The 23829-nt window shown below is 43.1% G+C and overlaps 1 protein-coding gene and 1 non-coding gene across 3 annotated transcripts; one reads left to right on the top strand and one right to left on the bottom strand.

Moving 5' to 3' along the window:
* Window positions 1-261: 261 nt before the first annotated feature.
* Window positions 262-23421, bottom strand: lipe (lipase, hormone-sensitive). 2 transcript variants are annotated; one of them, NM_001140535.1, is given in 10 exon segments: window positions 262-1118; window positions 1251-1358; window positions 1722-1952; window positions 5218-5338; window positions 9864-10106; window positions 10467-10691; window positions 10979-11090; window positions 13551-13730; window positions 13909-14090; window positions 23218-23421. In NM_001140535.1, coding segments are annotated over 10 exon segments (1509 nt in total). In that variant the 5' UTR covers window positions 23309-23421; the 3' UTR covers window positions 262-1102.
* On the top strand, window positions 14952-15027 carry trnag-acc (transfer RNA glycine (anticodon ACC)). The gene has a single exon. It is a non-coding gene; the product is annotated as a tRNA-Gly (tRNA).
* Window positions 23422-23829: the final 408 nt, after the last annotated feature.

The raw sequence follows: 23829 nt of genomic DNA, 5'->3' as shown, positions 1-23829 counted from the left end.
GGCAACAGTACTTCTAGGCCTCTGGAAGGCAGTACATAGGCACTTAGCAGCAAACGATGTTGAAACGACTTTGGTCGGGCATAAGTTAGTGCAACATAAGTGTCATACTTAAAGTAGTAAGCTAATCTGTAAGTAAAACCAGACATCAAAACATGAAACTTCTGCAGTAATTTCAACTAATCTATACTTTGAGGATGAGCCAAAGGAACAGCCTTTTAGGTCATGCACCTTGGTCATCCAGCTGAAGAATAACACCAAAAAAAGAATTAAAGTAATTTATTTTCCAAAAAAACCCATTTACATTGTACATTATATACATAAAACAGATGTGGTACATCGAAATAACAATAGCAATACGTTGCACGGAAGTAGGGTAGCAAAATTTGTTACATTTCCGCATTTTTCCCGAAATACCAGTTGGAAGATCACCGGACACCAAAGGGACTAACAAATCCGCAATCGTCCAACCAAGATTTCAGGAAAACTTTGGGAATTGTGCAACCCCACAAACACAGTGAAAGATCAAGTGCATGTAGCCCAGTCACGTCCTTCAGTTTTACAGTGTAGTCACATTAAGCTCGCTCTAGCCAATAGGCACGCCACACATACACTGCATGCAAACACATTCACACATGCAAAAGATAGTCACTCAGCCACAGACACTGCATCTCAGAGGAAATTATTCAAATAATGCGCTTCAGTACAGGGTGTGGTTGGGATTGATAAATAACCATGGTCTTGCAGTGCTTCCATTTCAGAAAATTAATACAAATATACAGTAAAGAGACTAGGTTTGTTGGGGGAAAAATGTCCGATGGATAACAACCGTTGAACAGTCCGTCCGTACAAAGAAACACTCCGGGAATTCTCAGATCCTGATAGACAGCACGTGAAGCATCCCGGCATCCCATTGGCCAGAGCCCAGAGTCATGTGACCATCAGTAAACATCCAGGTGCATCCCAAGTCCAAGGCCTCCCACCGTGTGCTCATCACTCCTCCAATCAAAGTGCTCAGATGAAGAAACGGCGGTCCTCACCGACATTCCTTTCCGCCTTCAGGTCCCCATGGCATTAGTGCGTTGATTGATGAAGTGCTGAATCCTTATAAGTTATGCAATCTGTCAAAGCAAGAGGACCGGTTAATATACTGGATTGACTAGACATGTATCCATTCATCTCAGGACCTCATCTAATGGTTTAAAATAATACAATGTTGTTAGGGAACTCAACACTAAGTGAATGGGCTGTACCTTTTTTTACTTGGTTTGACCTCCCAGCCATCACGACACTTGACGTACGTGATGACCTGTCCTGGAGAGATCTCAGTCACTGAGGGGTCCTGGGCACAGAATGTGAACCTACACAAGCCAATAGGTGAAACAAGGAACCGATAACACTGAGCAGCAGATAATATGCTAAAAACAACCAAATCCCACTTCATAAAGTGAAAATATAAAAAGTGAATGTTTACCAGCAAGATGCAGTTGATACAAAACTAAATGACTACATTTCCTGATTTATAAACAAAGATTGAGTATTACCAAATCAAAAAGACAGCCGACTGCTTGGCGAACCAACCATAGAAATACAATTACTAGAATGTAAACCCAAATTCTGAACTCCTTTTCCATTCTATTAATTCTACAGAACCAACCATTCATTGAATGGTATGTGGGGGGCAAAAAAAAAAGATGGCCACCGCTTTCTTCCTCTCAACTTACTTCTTCTGCGTTTCTCCACACTTGACACGGATCCTACGGACCTCCAGCACCTGGTTGATGGGCGTGCCGTTGCTGTTCCAGGACCAGAAAGACTTCTTCATGTTCTTCCAGAAGGACCCTAGAGACTCAGTCGCCCCCTCCCAGCTCAGACGGATCTTCAGTAGATCCCCGATGTCGTCCTCGGTGAAGACCAGGAAGGTGTTGGTCAGGTTCAGACCCACTTTGTTTGGACTGGAGGGGGAGAGGGACAACCACAGGTCATCGTCTAGATAGTTAAAATTGCCATTACACTTCAGTGTATTAGGACAACTCAAGTGTTTATAGTTTCTTTATACACGAGTACAGTAGTGTTTATATTTGCCCCATTTCACATGTACACATAAGTGTGAATTGGAAAATGTGTTTGAATATCCCAAAGGCTCACGGCCAGGATCAGCCACTATCAACAGCGACCCTGGAGCAACTTGGGTTAAGGGTCTGGCGCAAGGGCACCGAATTTTCTCCTTGTCGGCTCGGGTATTTGAACTAGCAACCTTTTGGTTACTGGCCCAAAAGCTAAGTGGGTGAATTCCAACCAGAGTTAAGTGAACGTAAAAATAAGGTACTTCCCTTGTTATACTGGTCTCTATAAAATTCTAGTACTACCATCACCACCACCATTCACCTGCTATTCGTGTGGTGGAGAACAAAGAAATTAAAGGTGTGGCAGTGTCGATGCTGTATTCAGCATCACTTAACTCCCGTTGTAAATCTAAATGCAGTAATTTATACATTGAGAAGGTAAATTAGTAATCCATTTGGAGAAGGGGATTGGTAACTTGAGTCGGGGAGGATGGGCTCGTGGTAACAGCTAGAGCGGGATAGTATCAAATTCAGCCGACACATTGTTTCATGTCCTTCCATTCGCTCCGTTCCAGCCATTATTATGAGCTGTCCTCCCCTCAGCAGCCTCCGCTGGTGGAAATACACATAGCAATTGTTTTAGATTATTTTCCTTATGATTCCTGGAGACAAATGTGAAACCAGTCTTTTGGAAGCAAACTGAAAATCTCCTCAACATGGTGTGAATTAGGCTATTAAAAAAATATACATATATTTTTTTAAATATATAAAATATTAAAACAAAAAAAAGAATCGCTGTGCCGTTATTCTGAATTTGCCCGGGTGAAATTTGGAGACTCAAACTAGGCTTCTATAAAACCTGCAGAGTTGTATCGTGTTAAACGTTAGCCACCGTAAGTAATACCCACGTACAAGTATAACTGTCACGTTCTTTTCCTTCAATTTGAAGCCCACAATTCCATTCACCTTTCGTCTGTCATGTTGGTGTAGTTGTTCCTGAGGGTCACTAGCATTAGTGGATCGTATTAGGCTAACGCATCACAAGTTGCGCAAGAATTTGGGACATGTAGCCTATTGGAATCATTATGGAATGAAGACAATATGTAGCAGTTTAACCTCTTACATCTAGACGTTCCGCTAGCGGAACACCTGCTCCAATATCCAATGATAGGCGTGGCGCGAATGACAAATTCCTCAAAAATACAAAAACTTCCATTTTTCAAACATATGACTATTTCACAGCATTTTAAAGACAAGACTCTCCTTTATCTAACCACACTGTCCGATTTCAAAAAGGCTTTACAGCGAAAGCAAAACATTAGATTATGTCAGCAGAGTACCAAGCCAGAAATAATCAGACACCCATTTTTCAAGCTAGCATATAATGTCACAAAAACCCAGAAGACAGCTAAATGCAGCACTAACCTTTGATGATCTTCATCAGATGACACACCTAGGACATTATGTTATACAATACATGCATGTTTTGTTCAATCAAGTTCATATTTATATCAAAAAACAGCTTTTTACATTAGCATGTGACGTTCAGAACTAGCATACCCCCCGCAAACTTCCGGAGGAATTTGCCTAACATTTTACTAAATTACTCACGATAAACGTTCACAAAAAGCATAACAATTATTTAAAGAATTATAGATACAGAACTCCTCTATGCACTCGATATGTCCGATTTTAAAATAGCTTTTTGGTGAAAGCACATTTTGCAATATTCTAAGTACATAGCCCAGGCATCACGGGCTCGCTATTTAGACACCCGGCAAGTTTAGCACTCACCATAATCACATTTACTATTATAAAAGTTTGATTACCTTTTGTTGTCTTCGTCAGAATGCACTCCCAGGACTGCTACTTCAATAACAAATGTTGGTTTGGTCCAAAATAATCCATCGTTATATCCGAATAGCGGCATTTTGTTCGAGCGTCCCAGACACTATCTGAAATGGTAAATCAGGGTCGCGCGCATGGCGCAATTCGTGACAAAAAAAAAACTAAATATTCCATTACCGTACTTCGAAGCATGTCAACCGCTGTTTAAAATCCATTTTTATGCCATTTTTCTCGTAAAAAAGCGATAATATTCCGACCGGGATTGTCCATTTAGCTAAACAGAGGAAAGAAAACACAGCTTTCGGTCGACGCGGGCACGAGCCTGAGTCTCACAGTACTGTAACCAGCCACTACCCAAACGCGCTACTTTGTTTCAGCCAGAGCCGGCAAAGCCACGATTCAGGTTTTTACCGCCTTCTGAGACCCTATGGCAGCCGTAGGAAGTGTCACGGGACAGCTAAGATCCTCACTCTTCAATAAACAGAGACAAGAAGAACGACACCTTGTCAGACAGGCCACTTCCTGAATGAAACCTTCTCACATTTTTGCCTGCCAAATGAGTTCTGTTATACTCACAGACACCATTCAAACAGTTTGAAACTTTAGGGTGTTTTCTATCCATATGTAATAAGTATATGCATATTCTCGTTACTGGGTAGGAGTGGTAACCAGATTAAATCGGGTATGTTTTTTATCCAGCCGTGAAAATACTGCCCCCTAGCCATAACAGGTTAAACCTGGAGCACAACAGGACCGCCGTCAAAACAGTTCCGTGATCACTGAGGATTATTACTGGTCAACCCCTATTGTACACTGCTCATCTTCCAATATTTCATAGATTGAACTTGAATATGACAATTTTCAGGACGACTCAACCACTATTTTGGTGCGTAAAGTTTATTTTTATTATTTCTTATGATTCATACTTTCCTAACCTAAAAACTAGCTACTATTGAGTTGGAGCTGAAGACAGACAAATATGTCCATGCATTCTAGTAAGTGTCAGCAATTCTAATCATTTTGTTTTTTTTAAGTACACCGTATTTAAAGGGCTGGCATTAGATAAATGTACTGAAAACCCTATTGAATGACAACCCATAGAAAATCTGTTTGCCAGCAAGTGGGAGGGTTCAGAGGTTGAATTAAATGTATTCAGTGTGCACAAGGAAAGCTTATTTACAAACCTGCATAAGGCAAGTCTCAATACCAACTACTAAGTGCGTAGGAAAGGCGTACATTTCCTAAGTCTAAATCAGGCCCAAACCGCTAGGCTACCTGCCACTGAGTAGAGTGCAGCGGTACTCACAGGTCGACATGCAGGTCATCGGTGTCATGGTGAGCTCCATACAGCTTGACGTGGAAAGTTGGGTCAGCATCATCAGCGTGCTTTCTGTTGAACACGTGCATCTTCATCTGATAATGGATGCCTAGGATGGACAAACGCACAAGGCAAAATAGATATCACAGGGCAGGGGCATAAACAGGAGCCATACAGTAGCTTTATGACTGCAAGGTGTGACTGGGTCATAAATAAAAAAATGTTCAGAGATAATCGCTTGGCTACTGATCAAGTACTAATTAGGTGCGTTATATACACACGCCCGAGAAGCCGGTGTCTGGAGGATATTGGCACAAGTGTTAAGCCCGAGACGAAGTAGAGAAACTGTGGCAATATATCCTCCAAAAACACATGTTCACAAGGCATCACTTTAACATATTCAAATGACTGATATTTTCATATTTTTTTTTAATAATGCATGCATTTATACCATTTCATCCTTCCACAAGACAGTCCTGAACCAAATCTAGGGTTGCTACCCTAGCCACCTGTTCGTTCACTTGCCAGAGACAAGTTAGATTTATAACAAGACCTATGGACGCCACCCAGGCGTCCAGTCTAAATGTTCCGTTGCAATGATGCCTGGCAACATTCTAATCCCTCGCTTGCTAGCCAGAAAACATCTGCTAACTGTCACAACAGTGCAGCCAGAATAACCAAAAAGTAGTGACATTTGTTTGTTTAAGCTGTTTTCTATAACAATGATCTAATGGGCAAATCCACCTGGCTTCCTAGCCAGGTTACTATTCAGAGGAGCTAGCCAACACAATCACTTCAAACTGAAGCGGGAATGACAACAAACTAGCTACATCTCGTTTGTCTATTGACATTTTTTTGCACATTGAACAAAAGTGCAACAATTCCGAAGATTTTACTGAATTAGAGTTCATATAGAGGAGATCAGTCAACTGGAATAATATTCATTAAGCCCTAATTTATGGATTTCACGCGACTGGGAATACAGATATGCGTCGGTTGGTCACACCTTAAAAAAGGTAGGGGTGAAAAATCTGAAAACCAGTCAGTATCTGGTGTGACCACCATTCGACACATCTCCTTCACATAGAGTTGATCAGGCTGTTGATTGTGGCCTGTGGAATGTTGTCCCACTCCTCTTCAATGGCTGTGTGACGTTTCTGGATATTGGCAGGAACACGCAGTCCTACACGTCGAGCCAAAGCATCCCAAACATGCCCAATGGGTGACCTGTCTGTTGAGTATGCAGGCCATGGAAGAACTGGGACATTTTTCATCTTCCAGGAATTGTGTACAGATCCTTGTGACATGGATGCTGAAATATGAGGTGACGGTGGCAGATGACTGGCACGACAATGGGCCTCAGGATCTTGTCACGGTATCTGAAGTCAATTACATGGGCGAACTGTAGTCTGGTCAAGACCCTGGTGAGGACGATGAGGACGCAGATGAGTTTCCCCTGAGACCGTTCGTGAAGAAATTATTCGGTTGTGCAGTTCCATCAGCAGTCCGGGTCTCAGATGGTCCCGCAGGTGAAGACGGATGTGGAGGTCCTGGGCTGGCGTCGTGATCTGCGGTTTGAGGCCGGTTGGATTTACTATCAAATTCTCTAAAAACGACATTGGAGGCGGCTTATAGTAGAGAAAGGAACATTAAAATAACCTAGCAACAGATCTGGTGAACATGCCTGCAGTCAGCATGCCAATTTGCACACCCCCTCAAAACTAGAGACATCTGTGGCATTGTATTGTGTGACAAAAGTGCACATTTTAGAGTGGGCTTTTATTGTCCCCGGGAAATTCTCAGTAACAGGGATCGAAACAAATTTGTGACCAAAATTGGAGAGAAATAACCTTTGTGCGTATGGGAAACTTCTGGAATGTTTTATTTATATAAACATCCACACTGAGCTAAAAAAAGGGTAGAGTTGCCACTTTCAAGGAGCAGGGCTCTAAACCGTAAGCTTAGGAGAAATCCCGCTATGCCCTCCAACAGGACTAAGAGTCAATCCTACTACACTGGCTGTGATGCTCATCAGATATGGCAGGGCTTGCAAACTATTACGGACTACAAAGAGAAGCCCAGCTACGAGCAATAAGACCAGATGAGCTAAATAACTTTATGCATGCGTCAAGGCAAGCAACACGCATGAGCGCACCAGCTGTCCCGGAAGACCGGCATCACTCTCGGTAGCCGATGAAAGTAAGACTTTTAAACCAGGTCAACATTCAAAGACGCAGGGCCAGACAGATTACCAGGACTTTTACTCAGCATGCGCTGACCTACTTGCAAGGTTCTTCACTGACATTTTCCACCTGTTCCTGATCGAGTCCAAAAAAATTGGCACGGGCGAGAATTAAGACGACATTCGAGTAGTAAGACGTATAAAAGCAACAGTTACCATTAATAAGAAGGGGCTAGAAGTGTCTGATATGGTGAGCTACCGAGTGGCTAGGACAGGCAAGCGACATACTATTGTGTAGGACTTAATTATTCCTGCTGTCGTGGATATGGCTGGGACTAGCCTAGTTAAATGATGCTGGGGGAAAAAAGGCCCCCCAAAAAAACTAGACAATTTCTTCATCAAACACTGTTTCACGACAGTGACATGGCAGGAGACGTTTTGAAACAATAACTGCTTAGCATACAAGCCAGTGAATTATATGCGTTACAGCTGGATGAGTCAGACATTGCGGGCCTGGTACATGTCCGTTACGTTTATGAGGGGGGTCAATTAAGGAAGACATCCTCGGCAAACCACTGGAAACCAGGACAACATGAGGATGTTTAAAGTACTGGACAGCTTTGTGACATCAAATGGACTTGTGGTCATGATGTGTTGGTATCTGTACTGATGGCGCAAAAGCCACGACAGGGAGACATAGTGGAGTGGTAACGCACGTACAAGCAGTTGGGTACACTGCAGCATCCACCGAGAGGCTCTTGCTGTCAAGGGAATGCCTGACAGCTTGAAAGACGTTTTGGACAGTACAGTGAAAATGTTTAACTTTGTTAAAGCAAGGCCCCTGAACTCTCGTGTATTTTCTGCATTATGCAATAACATGGGCAGTGACCATGTAACACTTTTACAATATACAGAAGTGCGCTAGTTATCAAGGGGCAAAGTATTGACACTTTTTTTTAAATTGAGAGACAAGCGTAAAGTTTTTACTGACCCTAATTCACTTGTCTGATGAGTTTCTCACAACTGGCCTATCTCGGTGATGTTTTTTCCTCACCTGAATGACCTGAATCTAGGATTACAGGGACTCTCTGCAACTATATTCAATGTGTGGTACAAAATTAAGGCTAAGAACTTGGAGCTCTTTTCTGTCTGCATTAACAAGGACAACAGGTCTTTCCATCATTGTACGGATGATTTGCGTGCAAGTGAACTCAAGCTTACGGACAATGTCAAATGTGATATAGCGAAGCACCCGAGTGAGGTGGGTGGGCAATTACTTTCCTGAAAACAGACGACAAACTGGAGTCGTTATCCCTTTCATGCCCTGCCGCCAGTCCATTTACCACTATCTGAACAAGAGCCTCATCGAAACAAGTGGTTCTGTGAAAATTGAATTAAAATCAGAAGCCACTGCCAGATTTCTGGATAGGGCTGTACTCAGAGTTTCTTGCCTTGGAAAATTAAGACACTGATGCCCTTTGTAACCACGTGAGAGTGGATTCTCAGCCCTCACTAGCATGAAAACTAAATACAACATTGCAGAGTTACGGGTATCCTTTCAAGTACACCGTCTCATTAACCTGTGGTGAGTTATTCACAATTTTTGATGAACAAATAAGGTTGTGTGTGTAAGATGGCTAAATAAAGAGCACATCCACTACTCTGACCCTCAACATGGGGGCCACTCAGGGGTGTGTGCCTAGTCCCCTCCTGTACTCCTTGTTCACCCAGCCGAGAAGAGGGCACGACAACGCCTCTTCCCCTAAAAGGAGACTGAAAAGATTTAGCATGGCTCCTCAAAAGGTTCTACAGCTGCACCATCGAGAGCATCCTGACTGGTTATAATCACCACCTGGTATGGACACTGCTCGGCAGCCGACCGCAAGGTGCTACAGAGGGTAGTGCATACAGCCCAGTATATCACTAAGTCCAAGCTTCCTGCCATCCAGGACCTCTATACCAGGCGGTGTCAGATGAAGGCCCTAAAAATGTAACGACTCCAGCCACCCTAGTCATAGACTGTTCTCTCTGCTACCGCACAGCAAGCGGTACCGGAGCCAAGTCTACTTCAATTTATTAATTAAATATTTTCCTTCACTCTTATTTTTCTTAAACTGCAAGCACTTCAGTTAGGTTTACACATGTTGTATTCAGCACATGACAAATAATTTGATTTATATATTACACACACATGCGTGAGAACAGCCACCAGTAGAGTTATTCACAACAAGTCAATTTGATGGAAAAACGCTACTCTGGTGGGAAAATACATTGTTTTTATTCAAAATGTAAGAATATTTGCATGAAAACCTGTCGGGTGGAAACCAAGCCATGCAGATGAGGGAACATAGCAAAATGTGAACAGCATTATGAAACTGCACATTTCTTTGCACCATGGCAATATTCCCCCCCCCCCCCCCCCCACACACACTTAAAATAATCTCCAGCTCACCTCCGAAGGGTGTGGCAGCACGGGTCTTCAGGTACATCTTGCAGTTGCTCCTCTTCCTTATCTTCTTGGCGTTGTAACCAATGTTGTTACAGCGGTTCTTGCGGCAGCTCAGGCAGATGCCCTTCTTGAAGCGTTCAGGGTCGGTGCACTGGTAGGCAAGGCTCATGTACTCGTTGGTCATCAGCGAGTCCACAAACAGGAGCACAGCCCGCTCGTGTTCACACTTAATCACATCCATGAAGCCTGAGGAGGAAAGAGTTTACAGCACTGATAAGCAACAGGGGAACAGCTAACCAATCACATGACAAGCAGCCAACGGACAACAGCCAACTCCCATCTAGCCAAAGGACAACAGCAGACAATACCAGTCAGTTAAACTTAGTACAGCACTGCATTTAGTGGCGCATCCCAACAATCTCTCCTTCCTCCAAAAGTGTGCACTTGTTCACTTCCCTTCATGGATTTGAAAGGAAATAACTCCATCTAGCCTATGCCTACACCAATCCAATGCTTTTAGACTTGAGGGGGGGGGGGGGGGGGGGAACACACACACACGCCCTCAGTGACTTCTTCGTTTGTCTCACTCCTGTGTGTGGCACTCACTTCCTCCAGCAGCACCGGTAAGCATCTCACTCAGGGAGCAGCCTGGCTGCACATCTCCTCCATTGGGGTAGATGTCAATGTCTCCGATTGGCTGCTGGATCCCAATGCTCATACCCAGCGCCTCGCGCGTGTACGTATGCAGGATGTCCACAAAGTCAGCGTCACCCGACGAGAGGCGCTTATCATCCTCCACCCCCTCAAACATGGGCCCTGCCGGGTCTAGACCTATAGGAGAGATTGGAGAAACAGGAACGTCTCATTTGGTGGACAAGAGAGGTGAGTCTAAGAGCCATTAGGCATACAGCTACAGTTTAACAGTCAATACACCGTGACTATAGCCACATCCATCACTCCATGAAGACACGACGATGCTAAGGCGGTACTGGTTTCACACTTGACTATATGGAGTTTGATTTAAAGGGGATTGGCATCGTTCCAAAGGTTCAGACCGTTGCCTGTTCAGAGTCTTGAGGAGCAACAGTGAATGAGGTCATAAACCTCCCACAACTTACCCGTGATTCTGCCAATAGTCCCTCGTACAGACGTTCCGGCGAAGCCTGCCACATGTGCCCCCAAGCTGTAGCCAATCAGGTGCACATTCTGCAGGGGCAGCTGCTGTTCCTCCTATCGGATACATGACAACCGACATCAGCTGCTGCCACACACACACACCTTCAGCCAATAGCAGTCAGTCATTCCCTGGGCACCAGCAAATCCCAGTGGAGATAATGAGGTATCAGAATATGTTCACGCTCTCCCTTCCATGCAAAAGCACTTCCACCTTCTGCTTGTCTCTGAAGGCAGTCTACCCTCTTACCCACAGCCTGAACCCTGGGCTTGCGTGTCAGCAGTGTCCTGGCCTGTTAAGGGGACAGAGCCTGAGAGCCTGGCCTGAATGAGACATAATGCGTCCCAATACTGTTAAATAGCCTCCTTTCCCCTCAGCCATCTGAACAGATTGGATAGGTAGAAAGGAAAGCAGTACAGTGGATTGGAACCACACCCAGTCTCTGCTCTTAGTGTAAGTCATAATGGAGAGACACTAGGTCACACAGCAGTTAACTCGTGATGAGAACGATACCCATTGCAAACTAGACAGAGGACAACTCTTCCCCAAGAGCATCTGGCGACTTCCTGTACGACCAAATGGAAAAATACAGAATACCCACAACTCCCTCATTAGAATTCACAGAATACCAGGATTTCCCACCAACACCTGAAAACATTGCCAGCTGTTCTGTTCCTGAGAGAAATGTTCCCAGCCAGCCAATCCTGAACATCACCACTACTGTAGTCAGCTGGCTGGACTGGAAGGGTATAGGGATACTCAGCTGGCCTCTAGCACACTGGAGCCATCTCAACTCGCTAAACTACTGGAGACGGTCCAGTGCCTCGTTTCTCCTGAGCCTTCTTAGTATTAGGATTATCACTGGCTACAGGTTATCTACAAGTCTCTGCTAGGTAAAGCCCCGCCTTATCTCAGCTCACTGGTCATCACAGCAGCACCCACTCGTAGCACGCACTCAAGCAAGTAGTTCTCACTGGTCACCCCCAAAGCCAATTCCTCCTTTGGTCGTCTTTCCTTCCCCAGTTCTCTGCTGCCAATGACTGGAACAAACAGCAAAAAAAATAAAAATAATAATAAATAAAAAAATAAAATAAAAATCACTGAAGCTGGAGACTCATATCTCCCTCACTAGCTTTAAGCACCAGCTGTCAGAGCAGCTCACAGATCACTGCACTTGTACATAGCCCAACTAAACACCTCCCTCATCCCCATACTGTATTTATCTTGCTCCTTTGCACCCCAGTATCTCTAATTGCACATCTACCATTCCAGTGTTTAATTGCTATATTGTAAATTATTTCGCCACCATGGCCTATTTATTGCCTTAACTTACCTCATTTGCACTCACTGTATATACTTTTTTTTCCTACTGTGTGTTTTGTTCATTCCATGTGTAACTGTGTTGTTGTATGTGTCGAATTGCTATGCTTTCTCTTGGCCAGGTCGCAGTTGCAAATGAGAACTTGTTCTCAACTAGCCTACCTGGTTAAATAAAGGTGAAATAAAAAGATATCATTAGAACCATCTTTATTAAAAGCCATTCTGTTTCCCCAGACCCTTTGATCAAGACTACTCGTTCGTATTCACAGATCTCCGCTAAACACAGAATCAAGATTTTAGGCATCTATCCGACCAACGGCCGATAACATCAGAACGAAGTTGACTACAAGTCGGGCGGCAGGTAGCCTAGTGGTTAGAGTGTTGGACTTGTAACCGAAAAGGTTACTAGATCACATCCCTGAGCTGCCACGGTGAAAATCTGTCATTCTGCCCCTGAACACTGTTCCTAGGCCGTCATTGAAAATAAGAATTTGTTCTTAACCGACTTGCCTAGTTAAATAACAAAAAATGTGAAATACATTTTTAAAAAAGTTGCCAAACTATTTGCAATTGTTACAAAACAAGATAAAAATTATGCTTTCAAATAAAAACCGAGATGACTGCTTTCAGTAGCCACTAGGCTACAGTCTCATTTTAGCCTCAATAAGTTTCATGTGTACCAAGGTGTGCCCAGTCTAATTCAGTGTATTATTATGGGGTGGGCATTATAAGCCGCCTCAATATTTGCAGCCATAGGAAGTAATCTCTCAAGGAGCTGATCCATTGTCAGTATTGTGGAATAATTATAATGTAAAGGTAAGATTTGAGTGGAGAAGTCTGATCCGAGAGCAGCGTTGCTATTCTTTCCACCCCATCAGTAGACACGTGGTCTAACGAGGCACTTAACGAACTCTAAGTGATTGTTTGGTAAACGCATTATATTTTCTTTTTTAAAAGTTGGCTCTTAAATATCGATGCAACCGCTACGATCGTAATACTAGTTATATCGCAACTGGAAAACGAGGCCCTGTCCCACATCATTTAGATAAATGTCCCCGAGAGAAAAACAAGTCACCCGTTAGAGTGTCTTATGAACACTGTCAGTAAGTGTAAGCTTAAAGAGCAATGTATTCAGCCCTCAATGATACTGCAGAGTAGTAGACCACTGAACAATCAAATCACACACACACACACACCTGGAGCCAGTTTATGGTGGTGGCGACACTGAGGCCAACTTGGTGGGTGTAGTTGACCGCGTCGGGGTAGAGCTGGTGGGCCATGGGAATCCAGTCAACGATGACCACGTTGGCCTCCGGTTCTCGCTGCATCATGGCAGACACCAGCTTCTGCATCCAACCCTCAAACATCCCACTCGTCTGTATAGGAGAGAGAGCAAGTCGGTGATCCTCAAACTTACACACACAACCCTTTGAAGAGCAACCCTCAGCCTAAATTTTTACTTTTTTTTTTTTTTTAAACAGCAAAAGGCTCACTAAAGTAACCTGTGACAAGAAGGTGGAAGAGGGGATAAGGAGAGTGTGCGCTTCTGTTTACCGTCCAGCCGTGGATGATGAAGAAGGTCTTGGCTGTGACGTTGAAGCCACACTCCTGCAGACTCCTCTTCTCACCAGGCAGAAGGATGCAGCCGTCCACGTCTAGATTCATGCTCTTCCTCATGTTGTATGTGATCCGGTCATGGAGTGCCTCGTCACCGTAGAGCACTTTAAACTCCTCATCTAGGAGGGGGGCAATTAGGATGAGCAACATCTCTAGCTGCATGGAAAACGATACTCTCAAAACATACTTCAGCCCAGGTTTACAGTTCAGCAGGAGTCTCCTTCAGAGCCTTGAATAATACATGTAGGGAGACACCTATATACCCTCACATGGGGAGTGTCCCTCATTTCAAGCAAACATCTTATTACTGTCAGTTGTAGCAGCAGGAACTACACAGGTTATTGGGGCGGCAGGTAGCCTAGTGGTTAGAGGGGGGAGGCAGGTAGCCACGTGGTTAGACCGTTGGGCCAGTAACCGAAAAGGTTGCTAGAGCAAACCCCAGAGCTGACAAGGTAGAAAAAAAAAAAAAAAAAAAAAAAAAAAAAAGTTGTTCTGAACCTTGAACAAGGCCGTTAACCCACTGTTCCTAAGCCGTCATTGTAAATAAGAATTTGTTCTTAACTGACTTCCCTAGTTAAATAAAAGGTTAAAATAAAACTCAAAAACAAGAGTATGATCATCATGCAAGATTCCTACACAAACATTCCACTTGAATAATCACATTTATTTAAAGCTTATTTTTATTTTTTCAAACAATCAGTTTATACAGAAACCCAGCTTAAAACTCCAAAACAGCAAGCAATGTAGAAGCACAAAAAAGACAGGATCTGAATGCTTAGTCATCTAAGCAGTCGAGCCAAAGTGCCTGGAACAATTTCCTAAACATAGGTTTATGAAGTCCAGAAGCAACTACTAGCTAGGTTCACATAGTAAACAAAAGCCACCGCTGGAGGAAAGAGAAAAATTCAACATTTCAAAGTAGAGGCTGAGCCATGATTGAGATTCACGTAATGCTGTGCAATTGCATAGTCCAGATTTTGGACTATGCTGTGGCTCAGTTGGTAGAGCATGGTGTTACCAACGCCAGGGTTGTGGGTTCGATTCCCACGGGGGTCCAGTACGGGGGGAAAAAAAAGAAATGTATGCATTCACTACTGTAAGTCGCTCTGGATAAGAGCATCTGCTAAATTACAAAAAATGTGTTCAGCTGTTATTAATTTGGGCGAGTGTTTCTTCCTAACAATGTACACGTTGGCATGTAAACATGTTGTACTATAATTTACTTAACATTTTAAATTTTGTATTCTTTACCCGAACGTGAGTTGGAACAACGTGTACAATGACCACAGGGGTAGAAACCATTAGGAGGGACCTGGGATCCAGGTAGAGGGGGCAAGTGCCGGATTCAAGAGCACACTGTGCCTGTCACGATGTCTGATATTACCAACCTTCCTAAAGCATAAATCAGGGGAGGGTTAGACGCAGTCTACAAGCAAAGGGGGGAGGGGGGTTCACTGGAGAATGTGCCAGTGTATGATGATCACACTTTTAATCTTCCCTGCAGACGGGTTGCATTCACCCCTAGCAGATATCACGTCTTTATTGTGAGGAGGGCGGTTCTACCAGTCAATCAATCGTACTCGTTAATGAGCCGTGTTCGAGGCACCTCATTATTTCAGCTTTATGTCTCAATCATTTGATTTGCTGCAGTTTCGCATTTGTCTAGGAATATTGCGTTTGAGAGGTTTAGGATGATTACTGTCATAGACACTGTATAGTGGACTTCATGAACTTATAGGATAGCACCTGTGCATCAGAGTGTCAGCATCACTCCTCCCATGGAATTGCCCCACAGCTGGGCTCAGTCAAGGCCCACATCTGATCAGTTATTAGGCTAAATTATTAGCCATAGTTTACTCTATCGATACAGCAGTCTTAATGGACTGCTACCTCGAACGCAACATCAAGATGCTAAAACATTTAAACTCCACATTCCAGTTCTGTCCACCAATGAATGCTGTGTGTACCGATTCAATTCTAAATTAACCATAAAGTCCAATCCTCACCATCATTGCAACGGATTGTCCGGTCTGCTGAGGGGGCCATTGGCTGCCACCTGCCCTCTATTGAGGTCCTGTACGACTCCAGGGCAAGGAAGCTTGCATTAAAGATACCCGTCGACCCCTTCCACCAAAAGATTCTCCTCAGGAAAACAGTTCAGGTCAAGCGCGACCAAAACATCCCACTAATTGAACAGTTAATTCCCACATGCCATGGTAAATGAACAGTACACCTGGTCCTCTCATCCATGGACTTCGCACTATTTACCCTACACCGTCATCCCAAAACTGCACATATCTTTCAGCATAATTTAGCTTGGTTTGTTTAAAAATTGGTCATTTAGCAGACACGCTTATCGAGAGCAATTAGGGTTACGTGCTTCATTCAAGGGCACAGATTTTTCCCACATTAACCTTTAGTTAATAGCGTTGTGCCAGTAACCTACTAGGTTACCTCCAGCTTAGTGTTCATACTATATCTGGATCTGTGGAAATTTTGCATCTATATATTTTGTTTGTGGCAGCACCAATTCCTGTACATGCAAATGTATTTGGCGAATAAAGCTGATTCTGACATGCTAAACTCAGGTTAGCTGGTTTGTCAGTTTACATTGCATTATTGGGGACTGATTATGTACTCAATGAATGGTAGCAGATTCTCCCCTTTGTGCCTTCATATACAGTACCAGTCAAAAGATGGACACTTTATTTTTACTATTTTGTACATTGTAGAAAAACGAAGACATTCATAACTATGAAATTGAATCATGTAGTAACCGCCCCCCCAAAAAACATTTGAGATTCTGCAAATTAGCCACCCTTTGCCTTGATGTCAGCTTGCACACTTTTAGTATTCTCTGAACCAGCTTCATGAGGTAGTCACCTGGAATGCATTTCAATTAACAGGTGAGCCTTGTTAAAAGTGAATGTGAAATTTCCTTCTTAATGAGTTAAGCCAATCAGTTGTGTTGTGACAAGGTAGGGGTGGTAAATAGTAGAGGTCGACCGATTATAATTTTTCAACGCCGATACCGATTATTGGAGGGCCAAAAAAAGCCGATACCGGTTATAAAAATAAAAATATAAAAAAATATTCAGCCAATTTTTTTATTTAGTTGTAATAATGACAATTACAATACTGAATGAACACTTATTTTAGCTTAATACATCAATAAAATCAATTTAGCCTCAAATAAATGAAACCTGTTCAATTTGATTTAAATAATGCAAAAACAAAGTGTTGGAGAAGAAAGTAAAAGTCTAATATGTGCCATGTAAAAAAGCTAACATTTAAGTTCCTTGCTCAGAACATATGAAAGCTGGTGGTTCCTTTTAACATGAGTCTTCAATATTCCCAGGTAAGATGTTTTAGGTTGTAGTTATTATAGGACTATTTCTCTCTATTCGATTTGTATTTCATATACCTTTGACTATTGGATGTTCTTATAGGCACTTTAGTATTGCCAGTGTAACAGTATAGCTTCCGTCCCTCTCCTCGCTCCTACCTGGGCTCAAACCAGGAACACATTGACAACAGCCACCCTCGAAGCAGCGTTACCCATGCAGAGCAAGGGGAGCAACTACTCCAAGTCTGAGTGAGTGACATTTGAAACGCTATTAGGGTGCACCCCGCTAACTAGCTAGCCATTTCACATTGGTTACACCAGCCTAATCTTGGGAGTTGACAGGCTTGAAGTCATAAACAGCGCAATGCATTGCGAAGGGCTGCTGGCAAACGCACAAAAGTGCTGTTTGAATGAACGCTTACGAGCCTGCTGCTGCCTACCACTGCTCAATCAAATCATAGACTTAATTATAACACACAGAAACACGAGCCTTAGGTCATTAATATGGTCGAATCCGGAAACTATCATCTCGAAAACAAAGCATTATTCCTGTTACATTGCACAACCTTCAGTGTCATGTCATAATTAGGTAAAATTCTGACAAATTACCCAAAGTGTTGCATATACCCTGACTGCATGCAATGAAGGCAAAATGACACAATTTCACCTGGTTAATATTGCCTGCTAAACTGGATTTCATTTAGCTAAATATGCAGGTTTAAAAATATATACTTCTGTGTATTGATTTTAAGAAAGGCATTGATGTTTATGGTTGGGTACAGTCGTGCAACGATTGTGTTTTTTTCGCAAATGCGCCTTTGTTAAATCATCCCCGTTTGGCAAAGTCAGCCATCTTTGTTAGGAAGAAATAGTCTTCACAGTTCGCAACGAGCCAGGCGGCCCAAACTGCTGCATATACCCTGACTCTGTTTAAAGAGAAGTGACACATTTTCCCTAGTTAAAATAAATTTCATGTTAGCAGGCAATATTAACTAAATATGCAGGTTTAAAAATATATACTTGGTGTATTGATTTTAAGAAAGGCATTGATGTTTATGGTTGGAGCAACGTGTACCTAAGCGATTATATGCAACGCAGGACAGGCTAGATAAACTAGTAATATCGTCAATCATGTGTAGTTAACTAGTGATTATGATTGATTGATTGTTTTTTTATAAGATAAGTTTAATGCTAGCTAGCAACTTACCTTGGCGTCTTACTGCATTCGCATAACCTCGTGGAGTGCAATGTAAAGCAGGTGGTTAGAGCGTTGGACTAGTTAACTGTAAGGTTGCAAGATTGAATCCCTGAGCTGACAAGGTAAAAATCTGTCTTTCTGCCCTTGAACAAGGCAGTTAACCCACCGTTCCTAGACCGTCATTGAAAATAAGAATGTGTTCTTAACTGACTTGCCTAGTTAAATAAAGGTCTATTAAAAAAAGATATGCGTCCAAAAATACCGATTTCCGATTGTTATGAAAACTTGAAATCGGCCCCAATTAAAAAAATCGGTTGACCTCTAGTAAATAAAACAACCATTTTTGGTAAAAGACCAAGTCCCTATTATGGCAAGAACAGCTCAAATAAGCAAAGAGAAACGATAGTCCAGAACAATAAAAAAAGTTTAGACCTTACTGTGAAATGCTTAATTACAAGTCCTTAACCAACAGTGCTGCTCAAGAAGAGTTTAGAAGATACTTACCAAATAAACTAACTAACGAGGCTATATACAGGGGGTACCGAGTCAGTGTGCGGGGGTTAGTTGTGGTAATTTGTACATGTAGGTAAGGGTGAAGTGACTAGGCATAGATAAACATTGTGTACAAAACAAATGGGGGGTGGTCAATGTAATAGTCCAGTGGACATTTGATTAACAGTTCAGGAGTAGAAGCTGTTAAGGAGCCTTTTGGTTCTAGACTTGGCGCTCCGGTACCGCATGCAGCGCGGTAGCAGAGAAAACAGTATATGACTCGGGTGGCTGGAGTCTGACAATTTTATGGCCTTTCCTCTGACATCACCTATTATATAGGTCCTGGATGGCAGGATGCTTGGCCCCAGTGATATGTTGTGTCATCAGCAAACTTGGTGTTGGAGTCGTGTTTGGCCACGCAGTCGTGGGTGAACAGGGAGTACACGAGGGGACTAAGTACACACCCTGAAGGTCACCAGTGTTAAGGATCAGCGTGGCAGACATGTTGTTGCCTACTCTTACCACCTGGGGGCAGCCCGTCAGGAAGTTCAGGATCCAGTTGCAGAGGGAGGTGTTTAGTCCCAGGGTCCTTAACAATGAGCTTTGAGGGCACTATGGTGTTGAATGCTGAGCTGTAGTCAATGAACAGCATTCTCACATGTGTTCCTTTTGTTCAGGGGGGAAAGGGCAGTGTGGAGTGCAACAGAGATTGCATCAGTATGCAAATTGGAGTGGGTCTAGGGTATCCAGGAGGATGCTGTTGATGTGAGCCATGACCAGCCTTTCAAAACACCTCATGGCTACCGACGTGAGGGCTACAGGGCGGTAATCATTTAGGCAGGATTACTTCGCTTCCTTAGGCACAGGGACTATTGTAGTCAGCTTGAAACATGTAGGTATTACAGACTCAGACAGGGAGAGGGTGAAAATGTCAGTGAAGACATTTGCCTGTTGGTCCATGCATGCATTGAGTACACGTCCTGGTAATCCATCTGGCCCTGCGGCTTTGTGAATGTTAGACCTGTTTAAAAGGTCTTGCGCACATCGGCTACCGAGAGCGTTATCACAGTCGTCCAGAACAGCTGGTGCTCTCGTGTATGCTTCAGTGTTGCTTGCCTCGAAGCGAGAATAAAAGGCATTTAGCTCATCTGGTAGGCTCACGTGAAGTTGAAGGTGGTTAAGAGAAAGCCAAGAGTGTGCAAAGCTGTCAATGCAAAGGGTGGCTACTTTGAAGAATCTCAAATATAACCCTTTGTTACTACATGATTCCATGTGTGTTATTTCATAGTTGATGTCGTCACTATTATTCTACAATGTAAAAAAAAAAATAGTAAAAAGAAAAGAGAAACCCTTGAATGAGTAGGTGTCTAAACTTTTGAATGGTACTGTAATTCAAAATCCCTCATGTGATGTGTCCTTCCCTGGACTTAATCCCCTAAATATTGGCTCCTTCCAGCAATTAGTGGACTCTTTATGGAGTTTGCGTGAGCAGGCAGTCCGCTTTGGTGGTTAACAAGTAATAGGCTAGCTAAGTTTAGCAAGTAGATTCCACTCAACTCAAGGTATAGTATACATATTAGAATTTATTTCCCCAATTAATTTGGTTATCATACAGCTGGGTTTCCCAAGTCGTTTGGCACTTACTGCTCAACCTGGCTAGCTATGACAATGACAAACGACTACTGCTGGTGGACAATTGAATGCATGCAACCACTTGTTTTAATCACGTTTCTTTGCTTACAGTTATATGTAATGTTTGACATTTTATCTGTGCCAATGACGTTCTGCTCGCTCAAAGACATTTGCATGCGCTCAAGATTAATTTGTGTTCTTGACTGGCCTGTGCTCGCGGGACTGGTCCTCTGCTCACTCAACCATTGTCTTCTCTCTCTCGACTCAATGTTTCATCTTGCTGACGCGCCATCTAGCGCTAGTTCAACGTTTGGATCGGATTTGAAGCCATAATCATACCTAACATGCCGACTACACTGACCGCGTGCGCCATAGCGTGCATGCTGATTTTGACCCACACCAGACACGAATCAGGACACACATGTTGAAATATCAAAACGAACTCTGAACCAACTATATTAAAACTTGGGGACAGGTCGGAAAGCATTAAACATGTATTGCAATTTAGCTAGCTAGCTTGATGTTCCTAGCTAATTTGTCCTGGTATATAAACATTGGGTTGTTATTTTACCTGAAACGCACAAGGTCCTCTGACAATCCACACATAAAAGGGTAAACCGAGTTTGTTTTTAGTAATCTCTCCTCCACGCTTCTTCTTTGGACTTTATATGTCAGTTGGCAACCAACTTTAAGGTGCATTACCACCACCAACTGGACTGGAGTGTGGACCTCAGTTCATCTTTCAATCACCCATGTGGGTATATGCTCCTAAAAACCCATGAGGAGATGGGAGAGGTGGGACTTGGAGCTCATCAAGTGTCACAAATAGAAACAAGTTCTAGTTTTAGCGCCTGGCTACGCAGACTTGTGTGAGCAGTGTGGATGCAATGATTGAATAACATGCATGTTTACATTTATTTTGTGGTCAGCATGAGTGTCCTGATCGCGTCTGGTGTGGGTGGACAAAAATCTACATGCACGCAATAGCAGACGCGTGCACGGCCAGTCTAGTCAGCATGTTAGGAACTTGTTCCCACAGAGGTTTGCGAAAAATAGTTGTTTCAAGCTCTCGCCTGTAAAAATAGCGAGGTAGAGGAGATTGACAGGAAGTGCAATGCTCTTCTGTAAATGATAAATGGGGATTAGTTGAGTTTGCGTAGAACACAAATATACTCAAAATCCTCCTCTGTGCCCCTCCAGACTACCATCAATGTATCGGTGCCACAGGACAATATTAGAGAAGAACGGGTTAGATATAGCATTGTAAATTAATTTCTCATCCCAGAAAGAATTTAGCATAATTTTAGGCCCATGCCACAACGTCGCTGTTCCCTGGCATTGGAGGTAAAAAGAGCTGGCATATTAAAAGGTGCCTCAGTGTTTCCTTGGTTCTTCTCCCATTCACAGCACCAGACTGGTGAAAGCAATATAGGGATACTTATCAAGACCTATGCTTTTCATTCCCCCTGTTTATCATCTATCCTATGTGTGGAGTTTAGTGCACATGGGGGGGGGGGTTACTGAGAAGCAGCCTTTGGCAATCCTTTGTGAAGGCAACCTGCTACTATTGTACAGACAGTGTATAAAAATGTAGGAATGTATTGTAGGTTACAACTACTGTGACAGTATCAGGTGGCTGTACAGACAAAGCCAGCTGCCTACTATACTGCAATATCTCGGCACGCCAGAACTCCTCTGCACTTCTGTCCATATGGCCTGTCCATACCAGCAGAGGAAAACTAATAGACGTTACTCGTCTCAACAAGGCAAATACTGTATTCAGGATAAAAAATAAGATTTTAAACTTGACTGCCAAGTTCGTTCGTATTTCTTCTCCGGAAAAGGATACAGTGGAATAATTATGGCCATCAGATAAATGTTTTTTTTTTTTTTTCCAAGATGAAAGCAAATATGATTATTTTGATTTCTACAAATCTGTAATCACAAGCCAACAACCCCGGCGGTGCACTGCGGTTCTGGGTAAAACGGAGTCATCGGAAGAAAAAAAATAAAATCTACATTCCAAGTGGAACCACGAGATGTGACGTCTAGTCCGGCTTTTGCGCCACATCACGAGCACATCAAGGACACGCATCTCACATGAAAATCCATTCCCGCTCTTCCCCGTCTCCATTATCTCACCACTTGGTCCTCATACGATCAATGCAATCAAACCCCAAACATGCTGTGCTAATGGGTTAAATTAAAAATTAACTCTGGGATTTCCAGTAAACCTGCTTCTTGTCTGAATGACCCTTTGCTCATTGTGTGTAGCATATTCCCCTTGACTCATTCTTGTAGTGGATAGCCTAATATTTAAATATAGGCTTTCCGAATAGGCTATGCCAGTTTTCCCCAAACTCAGACCTCGGTACCCCAAGGGGTGCACATTTGGTACTGGTCCTAACACTACACAGCTGATTCAAATGATCTCAGCTTGATGACTAGTTCAATCAGCTGTGTAGTGTTACGCAAAAACCAAAACGTGCACCCCTAGGGGTCCGAGGAACCAGTATGGGAAACCCTGGGTTTTGCTGTTAAGTGTCAATGAAATAATCGGATTACATTTATTTCTTACCTTTGAAAAGTTCGTTGTCTTCCACTCCCGACGCAAAGAGCGCAATTTCACAAAGTAGCACAATCCACAAAGAAAAAGTGATATTTTTCATTTCTTTCTCACGCAAACAGATGTAAAGATAATAACGGGCTCTTTAACAGTTATTCGTGTGTCCAGTGAGTTTATGTCCAATGAGCCAAGTATCAGCGAGACGGTGGTCCGTGTGCGCCTGAGAGCAGTGAGAGTTGAGTGACCTGGAGTCAAGTTGTTCATTAGAGATTTAAATAGTTTCTCCTTTAGTCGTCTGATCATCGGCAGAGCGCTATGTGAGGATTCAAACGCTTGCAATTGGTCGAGCACAATTTCTTTACGTTTTAAAGGCGTGGCGAAGAATTCATGAATGAATTTGTCGTAGCCTCACGTTGTCTTTTAAACTATTTTATGAGCGGTCTCTGAAAACCAACAATGCCACCATGTGATCCGCCCACGCATGGCTGGGATTATGGGGAGTACACAGATTACACTACACCGAATAGAACCGCAACAGTTACGCATGGACGATAAGTGTCAATACCGCAGTCACAACCTGTAGGCATCACAGCAGCACTATAGTGTCTGTACATTTACAAGTCA

The sequence above is a fragment of the Salmo salar genome, chromosome 15 (assembly GCF_965601325.2).
Source record: "Salmo salar chromosome 15, fSalSal1, whole genome shotgun sequence".
Lineage (NCBI taxonomy): Eukaryota > Metazoa > Chordata > Actinopteri > Salmoniformes > Salmonidae > Salmo > Salmo salar.
This window is presented reverse-complemented; position numbering and strand designations above follow the sequence as displayed.